This window comes from Parasteatoda tepidariorum, chromosome 7, assembly GCF_043381705.1.
Source record: "Parasteatoda tepidariorum isolate YZ-2023 chromosome 7, CAS_Ptep_4.0, whole genome shotgun sequence".
Lineage (NCBI taxonomy): Eukaryota > Metazoa > Arthropoda > Arachnida > Araneae > Theridiidae > Parasteatoda > Parasteatoda tepidariorum.
This window is the reverse complement of record NC_092210.1, coordinates 14,531,864-14,554,958: the sequence shown is the minus strand read 5'-3', so window position 1 is coordinate 14,554,958 and position 23,095 is coordinate 14,531,864. Positions and strand designations below refer to the sequence as shown.

Genomic DNA, 23,095 nt, shown 5'->3' with positions numbered 1-23,095 from the left:
CTTGACTGCTATGTGCCGGTTTCCTTAATGCTTGATTTTTCATTCGATTAAATGACATAACATGATTTTCATGACATTGTCCTTGACAACTTTACCTTTAAATAAACTTTCCTTTAATATGATTAGTTGTATTTTTATCTTTTTAAATATAGTGACTGATAACACTGGGAAACAATTTTTTTTGTTTTTTTTCCCTGTTGCAAGCAACGGTTTTCAGTTTACTTTTTGTGGAAATGTACAGATTTAAAAGCATTACACATAACAGGGGTTGCATAAATGTTGCGACAAACAAAACGGGATCAGGGCACAACATCTGGATTAAAATTGCATAGGAACCAATGCCCGCAAATGTCGCTATATGCCACTAGGGGCGCTTTTCTATTCGTATGGTTCTGAAAAGATCATTATAGGTAAGCTCCTCCATTTTCGGGCATGGGATGCAATGTTAATCCTGAAGATGTGCCTTTAAATCCCTCAGGACTTTGCCGAATTATTTCCACGACCTCTTGTTATACATAACGTTATTTGTACATCCAAAACTGAAAATAAAAATGGAGTTTGAAAAAAAACTCTGTATCATTAAGAATAACTAATTTCAGATTTAAAATCCCCTCTTCTTAATTAGGTAAGATCAAATATTTGTAAAAATGCAACAGCAAAAAAAATGTTCCCCTATGCAATTTAAAGACAAAATCATTAAGTAAAACAAAATTGCTGAAGTCAAAGCGCCAGATTTTTTTTTAAAGTTTTAAATGAGAACGTTCGAGAGAGATTTAGAGTTATTTAAAAGAGGGAGTTTGACACAGGAAAACGTGAAAGTATGTCAGATCATAATTTACAAAAATAAGAAAAACTTTTATTTATTGGTGAAAATGCATCTATATAGTATGTCTGCCATTCATAACAAATTGTAATCGAAAAGATGAATTTCTTAGAGACAGGCGTAGCGTTCATTTTTAAGGAAATTTTGGTGTTTTTTTTAATTTTAAGAGAGAATTTTTTATTTTATTTTTTATTTTTTTATTTTTTATAACCGGCGTTGAACAGCAGACCCAATTTTGTGTTTACGACTGCTAATGTTTAACTCCATAGCCTTGTAGTTTTGAACCCAATCTAGAAGACAAGGAAACTCCTGGATCAGTACCCCCAGAAGTATGATTTATAGTGTGAATATAGAGGACTTAGTGACCCGACTGATTTAACGTGCATCAGTCACCATGTACTACACAGGGAGTCTTCGGCGAGGTTCGAACCCACGACCTCTTAGACATAGGCCCAGTACCCAACCAACCAGACTATCCTGGCCTAAGAGACGGTTTGCAATTTTTTGTTATTTGTTATTATTTTATTTGCGCAAATTGCATCGATACTTTTAGTCATTTTCTACATCAAAAACACATTTTATGGAACCTGTAAATGTACTATGTAGTCAACGTTTAGAAACGTTTTGAGCAATGTTTACAGAAATGTGTTATATTATTTATGCATAAAACAATTTAATTAGATCCTACAAGTACAATCTATTTACAAAAACAAGAATGAATTTATTTAATTTATTTTATTTACTTTACTCATTTTATTTTATTCATTTTGTTCCATTTATTTTATTTTATTTTATTTTATTTACATTATATAATTTAATTTAATCTAATTTAATGTACAGAATTTTTATTTCTTTCTTTATTTATTTCAGATTTCTGAGAGGAAATTTGTCTTCCAAAAACTGTAAAATTGAGATTGAAGGTGAAAACGCATTAGTAAGTAGTCAAAGATTTCTGTTTATAAGTTCTTTAAAATTAAATATTAATATTTTCACTTGCTTTGTCATTACCATTCTGTAATCTTTTATTAATGCTTGAAAAATTTGCTTATAACGCGACTATTTTTCTCAATCAACTCAACTTTATTATGCAAGTCAAAATTTCGAATGATTATAAGTAGAAACAGCGCAGTCATGCTGAATCGTCTCAGGAAGCATATGCTGCAGCAAATAAAAATTACAATTCGATAAACGCAATTATTTTTGTGAAATTTGCTCCTTTTTCAACTTACCTAAGCAGAATTTTCACAAAGCGAAAAATAACTGTTTGCATGTTTTAAAATAAGTTACAATTAATCTAATAACGTAAAGCATATACCAACATAACAACCAAATTTCTGACGACGTGTTTACAACCTTGCTTTCGTGACCGTGAGTGTGAAGTCCTTCAATTAATATTTCGACTATTTTTCTACTAGCTAGAGAGCTCAAATATCTATTGAAGCTCCAGGTTTGGGGATAATACAAATTTCAATCCATTTCTGACCATTAGGAGAAGAATTGATATCGTCATGTTATCACAAAACTGAATTTATCGCCAATTAGTAATTTTGACCTCTTTCTAACAAGCTTAGTGTGTTTGAATGAATGGGGAGATGATGAATGTGGAACAATGATGATACAATGATGAATGTGGAACAATGATGATACATTGATGAATGTGAAACAATTACAACTTTGTTAACACAATCCACTTTGTTAATCCTAATCTTTGCTAATCCAACCCTATTCAAGTCGTTATTGCTTTTTTAATGGAGCGAGTTAAAATTTGCATTTTAATTCCAATAAAAATTTTGACCACTTTCTGTCATAAACTAGACAAAAGAGACAAAGCTAAGAAGAAGAAAATGACAAAATAAAACAAAAATGTTAAAACATTTTTCAAGTGATTCAAAGAAGAGATTTTTATTTTTATTTTACTGAACTAAAGCGAAAAATATGCAGCATGTCATAATTTTTGTAATCCCAATAATTAAAAAAAATTATGCACTCAATACGCTTTTTTTTGTTTATCTGATCTAAACCTGAACCTTATACGTTCCTTGCTTACCTAACCTAAACCTGAAACCCTCTACGTTCTTTGTTTACCTAACTAAAACCTGAAACTCTATACGTTCTTTGTTTATCTAACCTAAACCTGAAACCATATACGTGTTTTGTTTATCTAATCAAAACCTGAAACCTTGTACGTTTTTTGTTTATCTAACCGAAATCTGAAACCTTGTACGTTTTTTGTTTGTCAAACCTAAACCTTGTACGTTTTTTGTTTGTGAAACCTAAAACTGAAACCTTGTACGTTTTTTGTTTATGTATCCTAAACCCTAAACCTTATACATTTTTGTTTATCTAAATTAAATCTGAAAACCTATACATTTTCTGTTAATCTAACCTAAACCTGAAACCCTATACGTTTTTTGTTTATCTAACATAAACCTAAAGAATTTATCTAACAAAAAACAAAAAAATAAACTTTTATCCAAATTATTGAAAACTGATGCATCGTATGTTTTTTGTTTCAGATTTCATAATATAACTTTTTTTCTCCTGTTAGTTGGTTTGAAAAATGTAATTGTTTCTGTATATTTTTAATAGTTTTTCAGCGTTTCTTTCGCTACCAATTGATGCAAATTAATGACGTAATAATAACAACGTGTTTTATTTTTTTCAGAATTAAATTTCTTCCCCGAATAGAAAGTGACAAAATGTTAAAAGTAGAACATATTACGGAAGAAGAGAAGAGTAAAATTAGAGAGGTATTTGACACTTTTCTTATAAATACTTCTGACACAGTACGAAATGCAAAGTATAATAATAAATTCGGGTAGTTTCTCAAATTAAATTCTTAAAATGAGCTCATTAAATTCTCAAAGTTATAAACTGGACTAGTCCATCCAAGAAGATGCCAGCATGGAATTTACCTCTGAGGAAGGCCATGGCCCATCCTGGACTGGCGCATCATTGAAAAAGAAGAATTTTAATGTTTTTTTAAGATTATTCATAAATTTATTCATTTACTTTCAAACATTGAATATTTGTAAGCATTGTAAAAACAAAAGTGCTTTTCATATACAGTACTAGTTAATTAACTTCAAGAATAATAATTCTAGCCAAAAATGAAGTAAAAATTGAATGCATTTTAAGAGTAGCAAAACAATATTTGGAAGCCAGGAAGATACAAAAACGCTATCGAAATTTCCGCAGGTAGAAAGGACACATGAGAACCAATTTGATTGTCCGATGAAAATTTATTTATAATTTATAACAGTCGTTGAACAGCTGACCAGAGTTTGGGTTTACAACTACTGAAATTCAACTTCGTAACCTTTCAATTTTGAACCCAATCCAGAAGACAAGAGAACTCCTGGATCAAGTATCGGAAACAATTTTGCTTTCGTGGAGTACTTTTTGATGGAACTAACCCGCATTTGCGTTACATGGAGAAGAAAACCGCAAAACTTCTCACGGTTAGTCTAACGGCAAGGGGAATCTGACCTCTGATCCGTCTACCGCTACGAATATTTTACGTCAGCACTGTGGTCGGTGCAAGCTGGATGAGGAATTCGTATCGACGAGCCATCGCTGGGATTCGAAACCGGTTCAAATCATAGGAAGGCGGACGCTCTATCTTCTGCGCCACTCATGAAAATTGAAGCTATTTCTAACATTGACATTACTAACATTAACTCATCTCCCTTCCTCAGGCAATCAAACAGTTTATCGTGTTTCGTCACCTGCCTTCCTCAGTAATTATTCGTTAGATTTTAATTGAGCACGGTGCGTTAGATTTCGATGTATTTATTTGCGCACTCTTTTAATTTATTTCCATCAAGGCTGCTAAAAATAGGTACTAAATGTGGTCACAATGAATCAAGCTGTATTGCATTGCTGCTGTAATTACCAGACTGATATAATCTATTCTGTACAGACCAATACTAATCTATAGAGATTAATATATATTTGTTAAAAAACCAATTTCAAAAGTACACACATTGGGGGTCACTATTAAAATTTGTATGAAGAAGGAAATTTACAAGACCCGGTGAATCACTATTGTAAAAGGCGGGTGTACTTGAAGGAATTTTTAAAAGAATTGTGTTTCACTAGACAGGCATTGATGTTCTCTCACATCATTAATTACTTGTCAAATTTCCTACACAGTTTACTTCGCTTAAATATAGATTTGTAAAAATGCTTGTTTTTATTTTTGAAAGAGTTTGAAAAGTGCGTATTGAGGGCTGTGTTTAAGAAATGCACCTTTAAACCATTGAATTTACTATAATAAACGTTTTATTTTTCAGCTCAAGAGCGTAATAGATCACGAGCTTACACCGGATTTAGTCGAAGATAAATCCTTATACTACCGCTTTTTGAAAGGTAAACAAAATTTATTTATCATCATATTTTAACAATATAGTGAAAAAAAAATTAATATATATGTTACCGTTAAAGTATAAATGCAGTTATTTCATAGAATACCTAGTTATTCCATTAAATAACTGATCGTGTCCGTTAAAGTGTGTAATATGTTATTAATTTGACACTTTAACTAGTTATTTTATGAAATAACTAGGTATTCTATAAATTAACTAATAAGAGACAGTTAAAGTGCAAAATAAAAATTTATCTAAAATGAAATAACTAGGTATTCTATAAATAAACTAATGATAGACAATTAAAATGAAAAAGAAGCAATTTATCTAATTTATGCTAAGTGAACCTGGTTGTGAAGCATGTGTGTAGCAAAATCGTATTTTTAGCCACAGATGGCGCCACTGAAAAACAATTTCAAGCAGGCTTTCTGATATTGGTGAGTTGCATTTGTAACAACTACAACACGTTTAGAAGCAAATAGTCTTACAACTCCAGTTGTTTTATATACTTCTTAATTAAGTCGTCCCTGACCGAACACGTGTTGTTGGAAAAGGTTCTAACTTAGATATTATGTCTTGCTTTAGATCCTAATTGTTAATAACATATCTTCCCTCTATATTTGAAAAATCGTAAGGGACACTGCAGTTGCTGTTTTGTGTGTCTAACTTAAATTTACATTTTGTTTTGCTGTGATTAATTAAATTAAGATTTTGTGTGAAAAAGTGAACGAGAATTAAGATGAAATTAAAAAAAATTTACATTTAATAATTTGTTCGAGAATTATTAACTGTTTAACTTGTAAGAAGAAATACCATACGAATAGCTCTACAAGCCGCAGACCAAAATGTTTTTTGGGGAAATATTTACGTTTCAGAAGAAATAAGGGTTGAATGAGAAGCAATTAGGGAAGTTGGCAAACGAAGCAACTAGGAACGCGGAGCGCACTACAAGTAGTGAAACAACTGTAGTTGCTACTTTTTTTCGTAGTTTGTAGTGTAATATGCTGCTTTTTTAAACAAGTAGTTTAGCTAGTAGAGTGATACAAAAAAATAGTAGTTTATAGCTATTCCTGGCATCTACTTTATACGAACAGGTTCTAACACAACCAATTTTTCGAATTCGATCGGTACTAATCTCCGCGGGTCAAAGGACGCAAATTTAAAAACCCTTGTGACTGTGAGTTAACAAAAATTGTATAGTCACTTATGACTGATATTTAATCTAGTCATTATGAAGAATAGATAATTTATCCCTTTGGTCACTCTTTCACATGCGATTGTTTGAATGTACACTCGTAAAACAGGTTCTTTCAAAGGAAGGAAATATATTTTCGATTTACTTAATTTCTAAGAGGAGCATTAAACCCTTAACGAAATTGCAAGTATTTGATAATTTTCTAGCATATCTTAAATTAAATATTCGCTGTCAAGAAGGACATAAAAAGTTGAACACCAAATGAATAAATTTTAAAACAATATTTTACAATAACAAAATGGCTCGTGTAAACATGAATAAATATTTCCGAATAATTCCTTATGTTTAATGTAACCAATTTTTCATTCAAAACCATTTTGAACATATAATATGTAAATTAATTTCTCCAGCAGTGAAAATTATGCAGGTGTAAAGCTCGGTTTCATAAAGTAACGAAGTAGTCCCTACAATTCCAAAATACAAGTAGTTTGTAGTTAACGTTTAAAAAAAGTAGTTGCAGTTAACTACATTTGTAACAAAGTAATTGTAAACGTAGTAAACTACAAGAATAATGCAGTTGTGCCGAGCTTACCTAACCTTAAACTCTTTAAAGAGTTTTTTTTTTAAATTTTAATCTTTTCTAAGTTATATACTTTGCATGCATAAGTGTATTGATTCCATAAATGTGTATTCATTTTCTCATAACTTTATTTACAGCGAGAGATTTTAACTTAAAACATGCTGAAGCTCTTCTAAGAAAGGTATTATTTTTAATTAAATAACTATTATATTAATTATTGATACAAAGTTTTAATCAAACTGTAGTTTTTTGATGTGAAAAACATTATAGAGTTATGATGTTAATATTTATTCTATCTATCTAGTACAGCTGACCACCGGACTGTGTAGGGATAAGGGAACTGGCCTTACATCTGATCCAGATAGCAAAATATGGTTTATCTTGACTCAGCAAAAACTTTTTAATGTAAACCTAAAAAGGTTTGTTAGACTGTTTACGTTTAAATTTTCTAATCTTGAAACAAGATCGGTGACAAGTTGCAATATTCTACGCACATTACCCTGATCCAAAACCTTGGAAGACGACCTCCTATATAAAAACCTTAAATCGAGGTTGAATCGGGGTTTTCAAGCGTGAAAAAATCTTTTAATGGAGCTAGTCTCAAGGTGAAAATAATCTTAAATCTAGGTAATTATAAGGTTTCCTTCCGCAAAGTCTTGTATGCTGAGCTAAAATCCACTTTGCCTCGAAATTTTAATGGGCAATGCAATTTGATCCCATTTGCTAGTGACGTCAGCTAAATCGTAATTATGGACCTAAGTGACCATTGTACCTAAGTGGCCATTGTACCTAAAGGTCTGGTTTCTTAGGACAAGCGCCTTATCTGGGCGTTAGCGGGACGTCAACGTCCCGCTTACGCCAACAAAAGACTGGTTTGTTAGCTCAAAGCCTGGTTTCTTAGGACAAGCGCCTTATCTGGCCATCACCGGAAAGTTGACGTAGAGCTGACGCCAAAAAAATACTTTTTTGTTAGCTCAGCGTGAGCAGTCGGTCCAACGCAGACATTATCTCTCATTGCGCATGCGTTAATAACGTAAACAAATATTTATTTTGAATTTGTATTGATTTTGTTATTGTCGACCAGTGTTTTAGAGAACAAATAATGACTTTGTCCAAGAAAAAACACATTATAGCTGAGCTAAATGAAGAGTGCTATGTTTAATGAAGAAGCTATGTTTAATGTCAAAATCAAAATCTTGGCTGATTTCAATGTGCTGTTGGATGTTGTCCGCCATTGCTTCTGTGGTTAACGTCACGTTGTAATCCAACTGCAGTTGAGTTGGACGGCAATTGTAGTTCAAGATGAGCGTTCGATGACGTATACTATCAAACTTATAAACGGACCAATCAGAGGTTAGCGCTGATTTCCAGCTGACGGCGTCCTGTCCTAAGAAACCAGGCCTTAAGTGACAATACTTTTTGAAAAAGCTCTAAAAAATAATTTTTAAATCCTTTTAGGATGAAAGGTTTGAAACTGCAATATTTTTGCATTAATGAAAAATGGTTTTTAGAATAAACATTTTCTTGATAATAAAAAGAAAATTCAGACACAAGGTTGCCGTAGGGTTACATGCTTTCTGTGTCAAAGGCTCTAGGTTCTAATCCCGGTCAAGGCATAAATGTTCTTTCATTCTCTGCACTTATCATCATCTGTCCTTACTGTGGGAGCACCTAATATGGTGTCTAAAAAATTTATGAGTGGCCTACAAATCTGCCTTAATACGCCTAAATTGATGAACCAGGTGGACCTTGAAAAAAAAATCTAGTATAACCTCTATAACAACTTTAAATAAAACAATTTAAAAATAAGAAAAAAAAGAATTCATTTCGAAAACCAGCAATTTAAACTTTCCTTGATAAAATGTCAACGTCATGATCTTGATAATAAAAGATATTGAAAAATTGCAGGCATGGGTGATATGCAAAAAATAGCATCTGATCGTAGCAAAGATAAATCGACGTTATGTTTCCTTTAGTTGCATGTGTTAGTAATTTATTTTTGTTATGATTAAAACTCTTTTATCGGCAGAATGCCAGGTCTGTCGCATTCGTTATTTGAAATGAATCTTTTGAAATTCGTAAAGAAAAAAGGAATGCTAAATGATGAAATAGAAACAAATCACCATTTATGGTCTTTGAGTTGTCCCTCCTTTAATACTTTTTCACATCGTTTTTATTAACTTGCTTTAGTATTTTTAACTATTAAATCTTGCGGTAGAAGTTTTGATCACTTTTCGTCCAACTAGAATCTTCAAATCTCTATAGGAACATAATGAAAATCCAAATTTCCATTTCCAGATCGTTAGAAGTCGAGTTTATAGGGATATTGACAGGCTAAGTTATAATTGGAAATGAAAATTTTGATACTCTTCCAGATAGCTAAACCACTCATATATAAATTGGGCTCCATGTTAAAAGTAATAGCAGTACTTTTATTTAAGTCGCTCTGGAGCTGTATGATGAGCTATTTTACTTCCGTTTATAACCAGCGTTGAACAGTCGACCCAATTCTAAGTTAAAGACTACCAAGGTTTATTTTCGCAGCCTTCTAATTTTTAACCCAATCCAGAAGACAAGGGAACTTTTGAATCAACCATGGGGCAAGCTAGCCTTCGTGGCGGACTTTAGGAACTAACCCACATTTACGTTACATGGAGAAGAAAACAACGACAACTTCCCATGGTTAGCTCGACAGAGAGGAGTTCCTAGCCTATGAACCGTCTACCCATAAGAACATTTCATGCTAGCGCTGTCTTTTGTGCGAGCTGGAAATATCATTTGTACTAACCAGAAACACTGGGGAGCGCTCAATCCCCTGAACCACTTCGGCTCGTAGAAAGCTACTTTATACATTTTATTTTTATAATCGTCGTTGAACAGCGGACCCAATTTAGGGTTTACGATTACTAATATTCAACTCCGTATCCTTGTAATTTTGAACCCAATTCAGACGACAAGGAAATTATGGGATTAAGTATTAGGAGAAATTAGTCTTCGTGGAGGACTCTTCAATCCGCATTTGCGTTACATGGAGAGAAAAACCCTTAACGGTTTGCCTGACGGCAAGGTGACTAACCCATGATCCGTCTACCATTGAGGATATTTTACGTCAGCATCGTGATCGGTGGAAGCCGGATGCGGAATTAGTATCAACCAGCCATCGCAAGGATTCGAACCCGGTTCACCTCACCGAAAGGCGAGCGCTAAATCCCCTGAGCCTTCACGGCTCGTAGTGAGCTATTGATGACGGTCTGGGAAACATCTCTGCGGATGATCAAAAGACATGCCCTCGCAATTCTGATCCTCCTCCGAGGAGATGTCTTCCCTGCTTTGGTAGCTCGGCGTCCCGCGTGCGATAAAATATGTCATTGATGACCAAGACCGTGCATCCCTAGTCCCTTTGCAGGCTGATCAGAGTGGTTATCCACCCGCTGACTAACCATAGCCAGTAATGCTTGACTTCAGTGATTTACTATTTGAACCTTGACTAGCTTTTAGCTCACTGTGGGTCCTCTGTTGAAAGACAATGCAATTTTCAGTGTCTAGAAGCCCACCCAGATTCAGATCAACAGGTTGCAACTTGTGTGGAAAGTAAAGAAATTGTTCGCAAAGCTGGCAAAATTTCCCCATCTTGCCTTTAATCATGAATTCCATGAACCTTTTAGCCGACATATGACTGCTGCTTTGTTTTACAAGATGTTTTGTAATTTCCGTCTTTTTACAAAATTAAGTAAAAAAGTTATGATTGTGTCACAAATTTATAAGTAGTTATGATAAAAATATAATCATTTTCAATCTATTATTATTATTAGGCTATTTTGTTCGTGGAATTTACCCAAGAAATGGAAAAAAAGAGCAAAATAAAGTTTCAAATCACTTTAAATTAATATCTTTCAGGATGAATCTTAAAAACAATTCTAGTCGAAAGACGAATGCATTACTGCCTCAATATACAGTAAAACTGGTTTTTAATGCTTTTAATAACTCAATCGAACTTCCTAGTCTTAAAAGTGAGTTATCATAGTTTGGAAACATTTGTTCTTGTCCTACTTAAATATTAATTTTCACTCCTTAATAGGCAGTTTCCTACCCCTTCTATACAAAGTTTCTAAACATCGCATTTTGCAACTTATTTCAAATTTCTTATTAAAAGTAACTTGATAAACATAACCTAATTAGTTTATAAGTAAATGCTATGTAGTTTTGGATAAGAATTCTGCAAATTACAGGGTGTCCGAAAAGTATTTCAACGATCAGATAGCTCGAGATGGAAAATATAAGTGTATAGGGGTGTACCCATATGTTGACAAAAGATGCATTCAGTAATCCTAAGCTAGACCTCACATCCTGTTAATGAACCGGGGGGGGGTAAGAATTTTTAAAAGAAAAGTATTTCGAGACAAAAATACCTTAAATTGACCATTTATTCAGGTTGGTTCAAATCTAAAAAGGTTAGTTTGAGTCAGAAAATGAATCAATACTATGAACCATTTCATTCTAGAACATACCGATTAAAACGACGATGCATCGATAAATACATATCCTGATGGAGAAAAAATTTACGTATCGTGTCACTTAGAGGCTGAGGCAATTTTTAGGAAGTGGGACTAAGTTAAAGAATAGATTTTTTGAAAGAAAATTACACTTGTATTTTTAGATTTTTGATCGGATGAATATTTTTCGAGATAAGTGAACATTTCCATACTTTTCGGACACCTGCATATTAATGCTGTGATCACATGGCAACATTTAAAATGACATAAAAATTTGAATTATTGTACATTAGAATTTTATCTTCCATTCTCATTCTCATTATTTTTTTCAAGCATTTATCCGACAGAAAAACTTATCTGGGAGAAAATTTCAAGGATTATTATCCACCTGAGGTAAGTATTGAAAAATTATATTAATATGGATTGATTCTGATGATTAATTTATAAAAAATTTTAAAAAAAATGAATTTCGTGTTTTAAGTATAAAAACACTAAATATTAGAATTTATGGAGAAATGTGAAGATATTGTCAATGATAGTGCGGGGAAAGAAATTTTCGACTATGACAATCTTTTTCTATCTATAAGTACCTTAAGACTGAATTGAGTTAGCATGTCTTTTATACTAGAGAATTGATATTTAGTAATTGTGGTGGTGCAGCGATACTCTTCCACCAGAATTTTATTAGGAATTAAATTAGGATTAAAAAAGACCGAGAGAGCTGTGTTAAGTTCACCTGATTTTGAGTGCTTGTGGTGAGAGCTGTATTAAGTTCACGTTTGAGTGTGTGGGTCTCTCCTGTGTTGCTATTTGCAGTCGAGTGTGTGCAAGAGCCCGTTGTGTGTAAAATGAGACTGAGAAGCAACAGCTCGAAGGGAATGATGGCGCAGTCACAAATAGCAAGTCAACATTTCAATGCGTACCATCCTTCGAAGAAGACGTGTTCTTGCAGAAATGGGAGTTACTTATGACGTAGGCGTGTTCATATTACGTAAGGGTCACCAATGTGAGGAATGAAATTTTCGACTATGCCAATCTTCTTCTATCTAAAGGAACCTCAAGATTGAATCGCCTGTCCATACTAGAGAATGAAATTTAATAATTGTAGTGGTGCTACAATATTAACATAAAGAGATTGAAGTGGATTGGACACGTTCAGCATCTGATATGCTTGATAACAAAGTATAATATGTTGTGTTTCACACTAAATGATAGTTCACTAAATGAACTGAAAATATGAACTGAGGATACTAAACTAAGAGACAGTAATATAATTCACATGCTTAATTTCGTATTGCGAACGCCTTACCATTTATCTGGTTAAAGTTGGTGTTCATTTTAGCTGCGATAGACAAGTCATCGCTCAGCCGATTTTCAAATTATGTGCTTTGTCCTCATCACTATCTCTTCAAACAATCTTTCTCACTTGCTAAATTACTTTAGTACTAAAAATATCATTATAATTATTTTACTTATTGTAAGTACACCACCAAAAGTGACCTCGTCAATAAACAGGCTGTCAATAACTGGTGGCTTAGCCGTTTTATTACCTGTTACTTTCTTTTTCGGCAATGAATGAATATTTTGGTGGCAGTTATGTTTTATTGGCCATGCAGAGCCGTGATGGCTCAGGAGATAGAGCGTTCGCCTTCCGACGAGGTGAACCAGATTCGAATCCCAGCGATGGCTAGTAGATACAAATTCCGCATCCGGCTTGCACAAATCACAGTGCTGACGTAAAGTATTCTCAGTGGTAGACGGATTATGGGTTAGAGTCACCTTGCCGTCAGGCAAACCGTTGAGGGTCTTACTCTCCATAAACCGAAAATGTAGTTAAATTCCATCAAAAAGTCCTCCACGAAGGCAAATTTCTCCCAATAATTGATCCAGGAATTCTCTTGTCTTCTGGATTGGGTTAGAAATTACAAGGCTACGGAGTTGAACTTTAGTGGAACTTTTAGTAAACCCAAAATTGGGTCAGCAGTTAATCGATGGTTATTAAAAATAAAATATTTTCAATGCAATGTATAATGAAAAAATACACATTGCATGGATATACTTCAAAAAGGTATTCATGCCAAAATCGGCTTTCTTCCTCCAAAAAAAAAATGAAAAAAATGAAAGGTAATAAAACAACTAAGACATTAATTATTGTTTATTTACTTTGGACAATTGATCACATTTGAGAGTATGTCCGAGATCTATCATGCATTAATTCTTTGTACTCTTTCAGTATATCAAGGAGTATTTACCTTTAAGTTTCGTTTGTTTTGATAAAGAAGGCTCTGTAGTTCTGTATTTAGATTTAGGGAGAACGGATCCTAGAGGTGAGTTTCCAATTTATAACTTTTGTATCGATACCTCTCTGATCTCTCTAAGAATTAAACTGTCCACTTTTTAATCCCATTTATGTAGAACCTGGCAGTTNATTAAAATTGACCAATTTTGAAACCAATATAGCGAACCTTGCAAAAAAACACCAGACACACTCATGTGATTGGTTAAGAAGCAATAAATCTGTAGTTACTTTACTTATTATTTCTACTTATTTATAATTACTTATTATTTAATAAATATTAAGGTATTTAAATTTCAACATTAATATATTTTTTATAAAACTATTGTTACACAATGTACTATTACTTTAATAAATGTTTAAAAAATAAAAAAATGTACAAACACACTATCTAATAGAGTTTTATCTTAATTAACGGAAAATTACTTTTATGGGGGTCGATGGAGATTTCGAAAAATTAAATAGGGGTCGATGATGAAAAAAGTTTGGAGACCCATGATGTAGAGCCTGGCAGTTGGTCATTAACCTCATCTCACAGCATTATAATCATTTTAATTAAATAATGCAGAAACACGGTGCGTTGTTTAATTTCTACCATTAGGGGTACTTTTTCACTTTTTATTGTTTCCAGTAGAGAAATTTAACAGAGACATTGTTTCACTTTCTATTGTTTCCAGTAGAGAAATTCATCAGAGACATTGTTTCACTTTCTATTGTTTCCGAGAGCGAAATTCATCAGGGACATTGTTTAACTTTCTATTGTTTCCAGTAGAGAAAAATCCTCAGAGACATTGTTTCACTTTCCATTGTTTTCGAGAGTGAAATTCATCAGGGACATTGTTTCCCTTTCTGCTATTTCCATCAGAGGAATACATCCGGGAACCAAGATAATAGAAAAACCAGCGTGCAGGTTTTGTTTTTAAATTCCAAGTTGCTTTTCTGTGAGGAGTAAATTGTTACCTTTCTAATATTTAAATCAAACATGCTTTTTAAAGCAAAATGCCGTTGGTCAATATCTCCAGCTAGCAGTTCCAGCTCCTGTTGGTCTTCAGCGAAGACATTTCATCAGTAAAGCCATCTCTTTCATCTTCCTATTTTTATTTTTGTATGAAGTAAGAAAGATATATTTTACCTTTTTGATTCAAATTTATACCATTTTAATAAAGTATACTCTCGATATCTCAAAGTTGAAGAGACGCTAAACAAATTTATAGATAGTGAGTTTCCGAGATGACTAGTTCAGAACAAAATATTTCTAAAAAGTAGAAAAATATATTATAAATTAGTACTCTGAAAAGTAGAGTCTTGAAACATAAGAATTACTGTTAATAATTATGCATGATTCCTTGTACTATATTTAAAAGTTGCACAGATTGAGATTATGCAGGACTTGGGTGTTTGCAGAACGGTTCTCTGTGTGATTTTTTTTTTCAAATTTGAAACTGCAGAGATGAAGACAGTTATTTTAATGTAAAAACTTTTTTTTTCTCTGTAAAAAAACGGAAGCTGAAATTAATGGTCTCTACTAATGAGTTTTCAGACTGGAAACAACAGAAAGTGAAACAGTTTCCCAAAGTACCACGATTTACTTTATGAATTTCTTTGCTATAAGCAACAGAAAGTGAGGCAGTCTCCCGAAGTACAACGGTTTACTAAATGAATTTCTCCGCTGGCAAAACCAGAACGTGGGACAGTTTCCAAAAGTACCTCAAATTACAGGATGAATTTCTTTGCTTTAAGCAACAGAAAGTGGGGCAGTTTCCCGAAGTACAACGGTTTACTGGGTGAATTTCTCTGTTGGCAAAAACAGATCGAGGGGCAGTTTCCCATAGTACCACCATTTACTTGATGAATTTCTTTGCTTTACGCAACAGAAATTGAAGCAGTTACTCTAAGAACAACGATTTACTGAGTGAATTTCTCTGTTGGAAACTACAGAAAGTGCAACAGTTTGCATAAGAAAATAAAATTTAAACTGCTGCCTAGTTTTAAAACAACATGTTATTGAATCCTTAGCAAGCATTAAGTTGCTGAAAGGCTAAAAGTGCATCAGTTTAATGAATTTGAGTAATTTAATGAGGCGGATGATTGCTAAATTTCAGAAGTTTGAGATAAATTCGTCAACAGAGTAAACAATGAATTTTGCGGTATTAAAATGTTATTGCTAGCTCTAATCAAGCATCTGAAATCCATTTTGTTGTACTATTACGACTCTATAACGATTTCTTAGAAAGTTGAAAGTTCAGCTAACCCTTGATTCGATTGTCAGATAATAAGCGTAAGTAAAACCAGAAATAAGCTAATGGATTTTAAATGTTTAATGATTGTTCACGAGAAGTCTCACAACTAACATCGTGTCAATAACTTTAAAGTTTATACACAGATAGAATGAAATGATAAATTATGATTTGCCCTTATTTCTTGTCCAAAATTCTAATAGGCTGGTCTAAATACTCATTTAGGAATGTTTTTTTCATAGCTCTTTCGCCAAGGAGAATAGAAAGTTCATCGTTTAAGTGCATTACACTCGAAAAAATTTTTAAAAAAAATATACACCACCGAAGAGCCACTACATTATGACCACCCTGCTAATAATATGTAGGACCACCTTTAGCCCTTAAAACTGCTAGCACCCGCCGTGGCATTGATTCCACAAAGTGCTGATAGGTAATCAGAGGTATCTGGTACCAAGCGCTCACCAATTGGTCCTGCAATTCCCTCACATTGCGAGGGGGTAGAGTGGCAGGACGAATTTCGTTTTCCAAGTAGGACCACAAATGCTCTATTGGATTAAGGTCAGGTGAATTAGGGGGCCAAGACATGGCTTNTTATTACTTAGTAAATATTAATTTAAATGTATCAATGCAAGATTAGAGTTAAAGAAATTTTTAAAAAAATCACGTTTTATGTCATAAACTTACAAAATACATTTGTTCCAATGATTGAAATAATGCAAGACCATTATAAGAAAAGATTTAAATAGCACTATCTGACACGCACTTTTTAAAATCCATAGCTCTTCGGTGTATATACTACCTTACTTTAAAAAATGACCTGGGCTTTAGGACGGACAAAAAGTTATACTATGAGAGTCTGACACGAAATATTACTTGAAAGTTGCCTTTTAAGTTTGTTGTCAAAATATATTTTCTATTTTACACGCTTTCTTTTAGTTCAATTTATTAATAAGTTTTAAGTAAAACAAACTTAATAAGGAAAGGCTCTATGTCTCATTCAGATTTTTGAAAGAATATTTATTGGTGTAGACTTTCTGATCTGTTGTCATCTGAAACAGAATGTAGAAATAAAATAACTATCCGAACCAAAGGATAATGCATTTCAGGCATGAAGCATATTTATTGCACTTATTCCCGAACTGAGCACTGGTACAAAATAATCAATCTAGAGGGGTAACCAACGATGGGATAAAGTATGTCAAATTTGAAATCAAATTGCTGCTTTGAAACAAATAATTGAAACACTGTCCTACATCAAATTTGCCTTAACTTGTTATTTAAAAAGATTGTCGATGCATACAAGTGACGTCATAGTAGCTAAATCGTGGCATTTGTAAAGCCAATCAGGTGTTACTTATTCTGAAGCTAATCAGGTGCAAATTATATGCGTGACGTCTCTTACAGGTATCCAATTAAATCTATTTTAAATCCTCGTGGTTAGGCATAATCACTTCACTTCTTCTCGAATTTCAGGCACACAATTTAAAGAATCCAATGATATGAGACAAATGTTTATTTGTTGTCAATTTATTTAAAGAACTTTTTTTAGGGCTGCTTTCCTTGTTCACTTTCAAACAGCTTGTTCAGTTTGTTGCATTCAATTTGGAAGAAAATTTTAGATTAATGACTAAAGAGAGCATAAGGGTACGTTATATTTTTACATGGTATTAATTTTGATGAAATATGCATGCTAACTTTTGCAGATTATCAGGTCTGTCAAGAGCACTAGCACTCTTGAGTAGATAGTTGAAATGTTTGTCTCAGACTTTTTAAATTTTCCAAAAGTTAGATTCTGACTTGACTTATACACTAATAAATTTCCAACGAAATTCTCGGGAGAATATTAATATTATAACTTAGTAAATATTAATTTAAATGTATCAATGCAAGATTAGAGTTAAAGAAATTTTTAAAAAAATCACGTTTTATGTCATAAACTTACAAAATACATTTGTTCCAATGATTGAAATAATGCAAGACCATTATAAGAAAAGATTTAAATAGCACTATCTGACACGCACTTTTTAAAATCCATAAGTATTTTATTACAGACTCGATACTCAATATACTTGAGTATTTGGTGTCCCGCCTTGTTAATCACCGGTATTTGGGTAGAGAGCCAGGTTGGACTTTAAACGTTGTTTGTGATCGAAGCTATCAGACTGCACTCTCACGGATAGCTATTGGCTGCAAAAAAAAGCCATTCTTTCAAGGATGGTGGGGAAATCTTCGCTATCAGCACAAAATGCTTAAATTGCTCTCTAGTGACTACTTTAAGTGAAACTCCTTCAAATATTGTGTGAAAATCTTCCCCATTCGCACAAAATGCTCAGACTGTGCTCCCACGGCTAGCTAGTGGTCACTTTAAGAGCCTCTCTTTCAAAGATTGTGTGAAAATCTTCCCCATCTTCTAAATATGCTCAGACTGTGCTCCCAGGGCTAGCTAGTGGCCAATTTAAGAGCATTTCTTTCAAAGATTGTGTGAAAATCTTCCTCATTTGCACAAAATGCTCAGACTGTGCACCCACGACTAGCTAGTGGTCACTTTAAGAGCCTCTCTTTCAAAGATTGTGTGAAAATCTTCCCCATCTTCACAAAATGCTCAAACTGCGCTCCCACGGCTAGCTAGTGGCCTCTCCTTCAAAGACGGTGAAGAAATCTTCGTCATTTGCACAAATGACACAACTATATGGAGCTTTTGCCAAACACATTCTAGAATGTTTGGGCCCCACCAAGGCGGAAATTTAATTAAATCCTCAACTTGTCATCACTTTCTTTGAGTTGGTCTTTTGGATCTGGTCTGACTTCGTCAAACTTTTGAGGATTAGAAACAACAACAATAAGGTGATTTTCTGGAACTTGGTAACTCTGTTACAAAATATGTATACAGTTCGTTTGCGTATATATTTTTTTAAATTGTTGTCACACAATACATTTAAATAAAATATATTTGTTAACATACAAATTATAAATATTCTTCGAAATTTTCATATGATCAAACACTTTGTTTCATTTTTTAATATACAGGACCTAACTTTTAGCTAACCGGAGTCAATTAACACATTCAGATAATTTAAGGATCTATTTTAGATTTAGATAGTTATCAGATCTCCCTATTAAGGATTCGCTCGCTATTAGAAGTAATTATAAGATGGAAATATGTTTTGGCAAGTTTCCTTGAATTTTAGCAGCAGTTGAATTAAAGGAAGCCAAGAACTGTCCCAATATCAACTTTATTCTTTAGTTTTTTTGCGATGCTTTTTCGCAGATGTCAGACATTTTTAATTTGATACATACTTGAATTTTTACATTCATTTTTAAACTACATTTTGTGAAAACTAGACCTGTTCTTACTTTTGAGAGAATAATATAATTATAATTTATTGTATATTTCTTTTAAATAAATTGTGAATAGAATTTTGAATGGAAAATATTTTAATAAACTGTGTTTTATTTCCTTACAGCGGGGAAAATCTGTAACGAAGTTCTGTATTATATTAGATATGGATAAACTGAATCTATTTAATGCCACATTTAAAAAAGGTCCAGTATCTTCGAAATTTTTTTTTTAAATTATTTATTATCTAGAAATCTGGTTTTTAAGTCACTCATCAGGTACCTTCCTTGATAGTGTGAGGACAGGAGAAATTGATAATGCCAACCTTCATTTCTCAAAAGGTTCCCCAAGATTAAGTCGAGTTAGCATGCCTTATATAATAGTGAATCGATGCTTAATAATCGTAGTGGTAGTTACGCCACAATACTCCCCACTAAAATTTTATCAGGGATGGAATTTAATGCACGGATACCACTAGTTGCTGTATTTGTGAAAGACCAGGAAAGCTGTATTAAGTTCACTGGATTTTGAGCTTTAGTAATGGGAATTGTATTAAGTTCACGGTTGTGTGTGTGGGCGCTCCTGTATTGCTATTAGTAGTTGAGTGTGTGAGGATCCCGTCGTGGGTAGATGAGACTGAAAAGCAACACCGCGAGGAGAGCGATGACGTAGTCACAAATAGAAAATCAACTATTCAATGTGAACCATTCATCGATGTGGGAGTTACTTTTTGATAGAGGCGAGTTTTTATATCACGTTCACAGGCCACCAATTTGGGGAGAAGAGAAATCGACAATGCCAACTTTAATCCTTCAAAAGGTTCCCCAAGATTGAGTCCAGTTAGCATGCCTTATATACTAGTGAATAGATATTTAATAATCGTAGTGGTAGTTACACCACAATAGTTAAAAAAAACATGCAACAAAAGCAATTATAATCTCCCTCTCACACACTTTCGTGTCTTCCTCTCTTATGATTCAAGAGCTGTTGATTTTATCTTCCTGCAATTTGGACAGCAGCTGCAAGGGTCAAATTATGCCCTCAAACCTAAAATTCGTTTGAAATTTTCCATAGTTCATTCGTTAATGCCGTTTGAAAAATGGAATTTGGGCTAAGTGTTAAACATCATTTTAAATTAAATGAAAGATTATTCTATTTTTCAAATATTTTAAAGATAACATTACTGTTATTTGATAACTGATATTTCATAAAAAAGAAGTTCATAGGACTTTCTTTGATATTTTATTCATCTTTATTCGTTATGTAAGATAAACTAAATTATCAATTTAAGCGGGGTAGCATAGGCGGGCTGCATCACCTTAATAATTGTATAATAAGTTATCAAATTATGCTTTTAAAATGTGTTCTAAAAACGTTAAACATGTACTAAGTTCAACGGTGAGCCGTGATGGCTCAATGGATAGAGTGTTCGCCTTCCAATGAGGTGAACTGGGTTCGAATCTCAGCGATGGCTGGTCGATACGAATTCCACAACCGGCTTGCACCGACCACAGTGCTGACGTGAAATATCCTCAGTGGTAGACGGATCATGAGTTACAGTCTCCTTGTCGTCAGGCTAACCGTGGAGGTTTATGTGGTCTTCCTCTTCTTGTAACGCAAATGCGGGTTAGTTCCATCAAAAATCGTCCACGCAAACAAATTTCTCGCAATACTTGATCCAGAAGTTACCTTGTCTTCTGGATTGGGTTCGGAATAGCACTTAGTTGAATATTAGTAGTCGTAAACCCAAAAATTGGGTAGACTGTTCAACGACGGTTATAAAATAAAATAAATTCAACGGTAATTGAAATGAAAATAAAAAGTAATCTACTGAAAACGTTTTCTTATTATAGCACTTATTCGTTTAGAAAAAAACAATATAAAACGTCAGATTATTATTTTTGACGCCAATGATGATTAAGTAATTTTTGGTATTTTGGAATTAATTGAAATAAAAAATGAGCTATGTACGAAACGGCAAAGTTATTGGAGAAAAGATTATTGGTTTTGAAGAGCCTTATAAATATAACCATACATACTATAATTGATCCCAGTGATACTTAATGTTGGTAATATAAGTTAATTAAAATAAAAATAATAAACTTTGGGTAATAGTTTACAATAAGTTTCACCTCTTATTTTTCTGCGATTTGCAAATAAACGAATATCTACGTAAGTAAACCAAGAACCAAGAACATAAAGGTAAACAAAAGTTGCGGTAACCCCTAGGTGGCGTTATTAAAAGCGAAGACCGCAAAATATAGCATGGTAATCAGAAATGGGACTTCAGCAAAACTGAACAAAAATTATAGCCAAGCCAATGGGCATCCGGATTCCACATTAGAGCCAAATTATGTGCTAAAAAGCAAAGCTAATTGAAAAAAGATACGTATTCGGTTTGGGGAACCATAAAAAATCACCATATTATTATTGAGGGTGATAATTAACTATTTTCGTAAATTAATTGAAATAAATAAATACGCTATGTACCAAAATGCAAAATTGATACAGATAACGTTTAATTATATATGATTGCTATAATGGTATTCAATTGTTATTCAATAATGGTAACTGGTGTAGTTCAAATAAGGACAGCAAAAAAAGTGAGTTATAATTTCATAGAAAAAAATTAAAAAGAACCGTTTTCCGTAACTAGTTATTAGTATTTAAAACAGTATATTAAAGGTCAGATAGAGAAATTGGAAGTCCATATTAAGACCTGATAGGAATTCTATTTTAAAAATTTCGGCATTAGTTTGTTGCCACTAATAAATGTATTTCGTACAGAATTTAAATGCAGGAGGGTAATAGGTACCAAGTATACTAATATGTATTTCTGATATGATTATATGAGCTAATAAATTTATTTTTTACAAAACTCAAATGTAGAAGGGTATATAATAGGTACAAAATATACTAATATGTATTTCTGATATGATTATATGAGCTGATAAATGTATTTTTTACAGAACTCAAATGTAATAGGGTATGTAATGGGTACCAAATATACTAATATGTATTTTTGATACGATTATATGAGCTGATAAATATATTTCTTACAGAACTCAAGCTGATTTACTATTTTAATATTTTATTCACCCCCTGCAAAGAAGTGGTATCCAGATAGTATTGTATAAAAATTAGATTTTCCTATTACAATATGTAATGGAGGAAATTTTGAAAATATCATCTGAATCTCACTTATTAGAAGATTTTTATAACTTGTAAAATGAATTTCAGTTGTGTTTCTTTGATTTATGGATTTACTACTTTAAATTCCATCTATTTTATGCTTTATATCATTTATAATTTTATAAACGGTGTTGCACACCCGACCAAGTCCGAGTTTACGACTGTAAATGTTCAACTTCGTAGCCATGTAATTTTGAGCCAAACCCAGGTGGCAAGGGAACTCCTGGATCAAGCATTGGAATAAACAAGCTTTAGTGGAAGACTTTTTTATTGAACTAACCTGCATTTGCGTTACAAAGATAGGAAAACCTCAAAAACCTCCCAAGGTTAGCCCGATGGCAATGCTATTCTAACCTTTGATCCGTCTACCACTCAGGATGTTTTTACATCAGAACCGGGAGTAGAATTCGTACCAACCAGCTACTGCTGAGATTCGATCCTGGGTTTCTTCATTCAGAGGCGAATGCTTTATCCCCTGAGCCACCACGTTCAGTATATTGAAAGAATTTTAATTTTAACAAGAACTCTTGGAAAAATTCACAAACCATCGCATAACTTTGTTGCCTATTTTTTAA

At 33.1% G+C, this 23,095-nt stretch overlaps 1 protein-coding gene across 2 annotated transcripts in view; it reads left to right on the top strand.

The window, feature by feature from the left end:
- LOC107450336 (SEC14-like protein 3) overlaps positions 1 to 23,095 on the top strand; it is a 55,159-nt gene that overhangs the window by 20,054 nt on the left and 12,010 nt on the right. For both annotated transcript variants that reach the window (XM_016066104.4, XM_016066103.4), the window contains exons 2-9: positions 1,694 to 1,757; positions 3,489 to 3,573; positions 5,119 to 5,194; positions 7,103 to 7,146; positions 11,792 to 11,851; positions 13,692 to 13,785; positions 17,541 to 17,635; positions 19,456 to 19,534. In XM_016066104.4, the coding sequence (XP_015921590.1) occupies positions 3,523 to 3,573; positions 5,119 to 5,194; positions 7,103 to 7,146; positions 11,792 to 11,851; positions 13,692 to 13,785; positions 17,541 to 17,635; positions 19,456 to 19,534 (499 nt within the window). In that variant the 5' untranslated portion in view covers positions 1,694 to 1,757; positions 3,489 to 3,522. The remainder of the gene's footprint in view (positions 1 to 1,693; positions 1,758 to 3,488; positions 3,574 to 5,118; positions 5,195 to 7,102; positions 7,147 to 11,791; positions 11,852 to 13,691; positions 13,786 to 17,540; positions 17,636 to 19,455; positions 19,535 to 23,095) is intronic.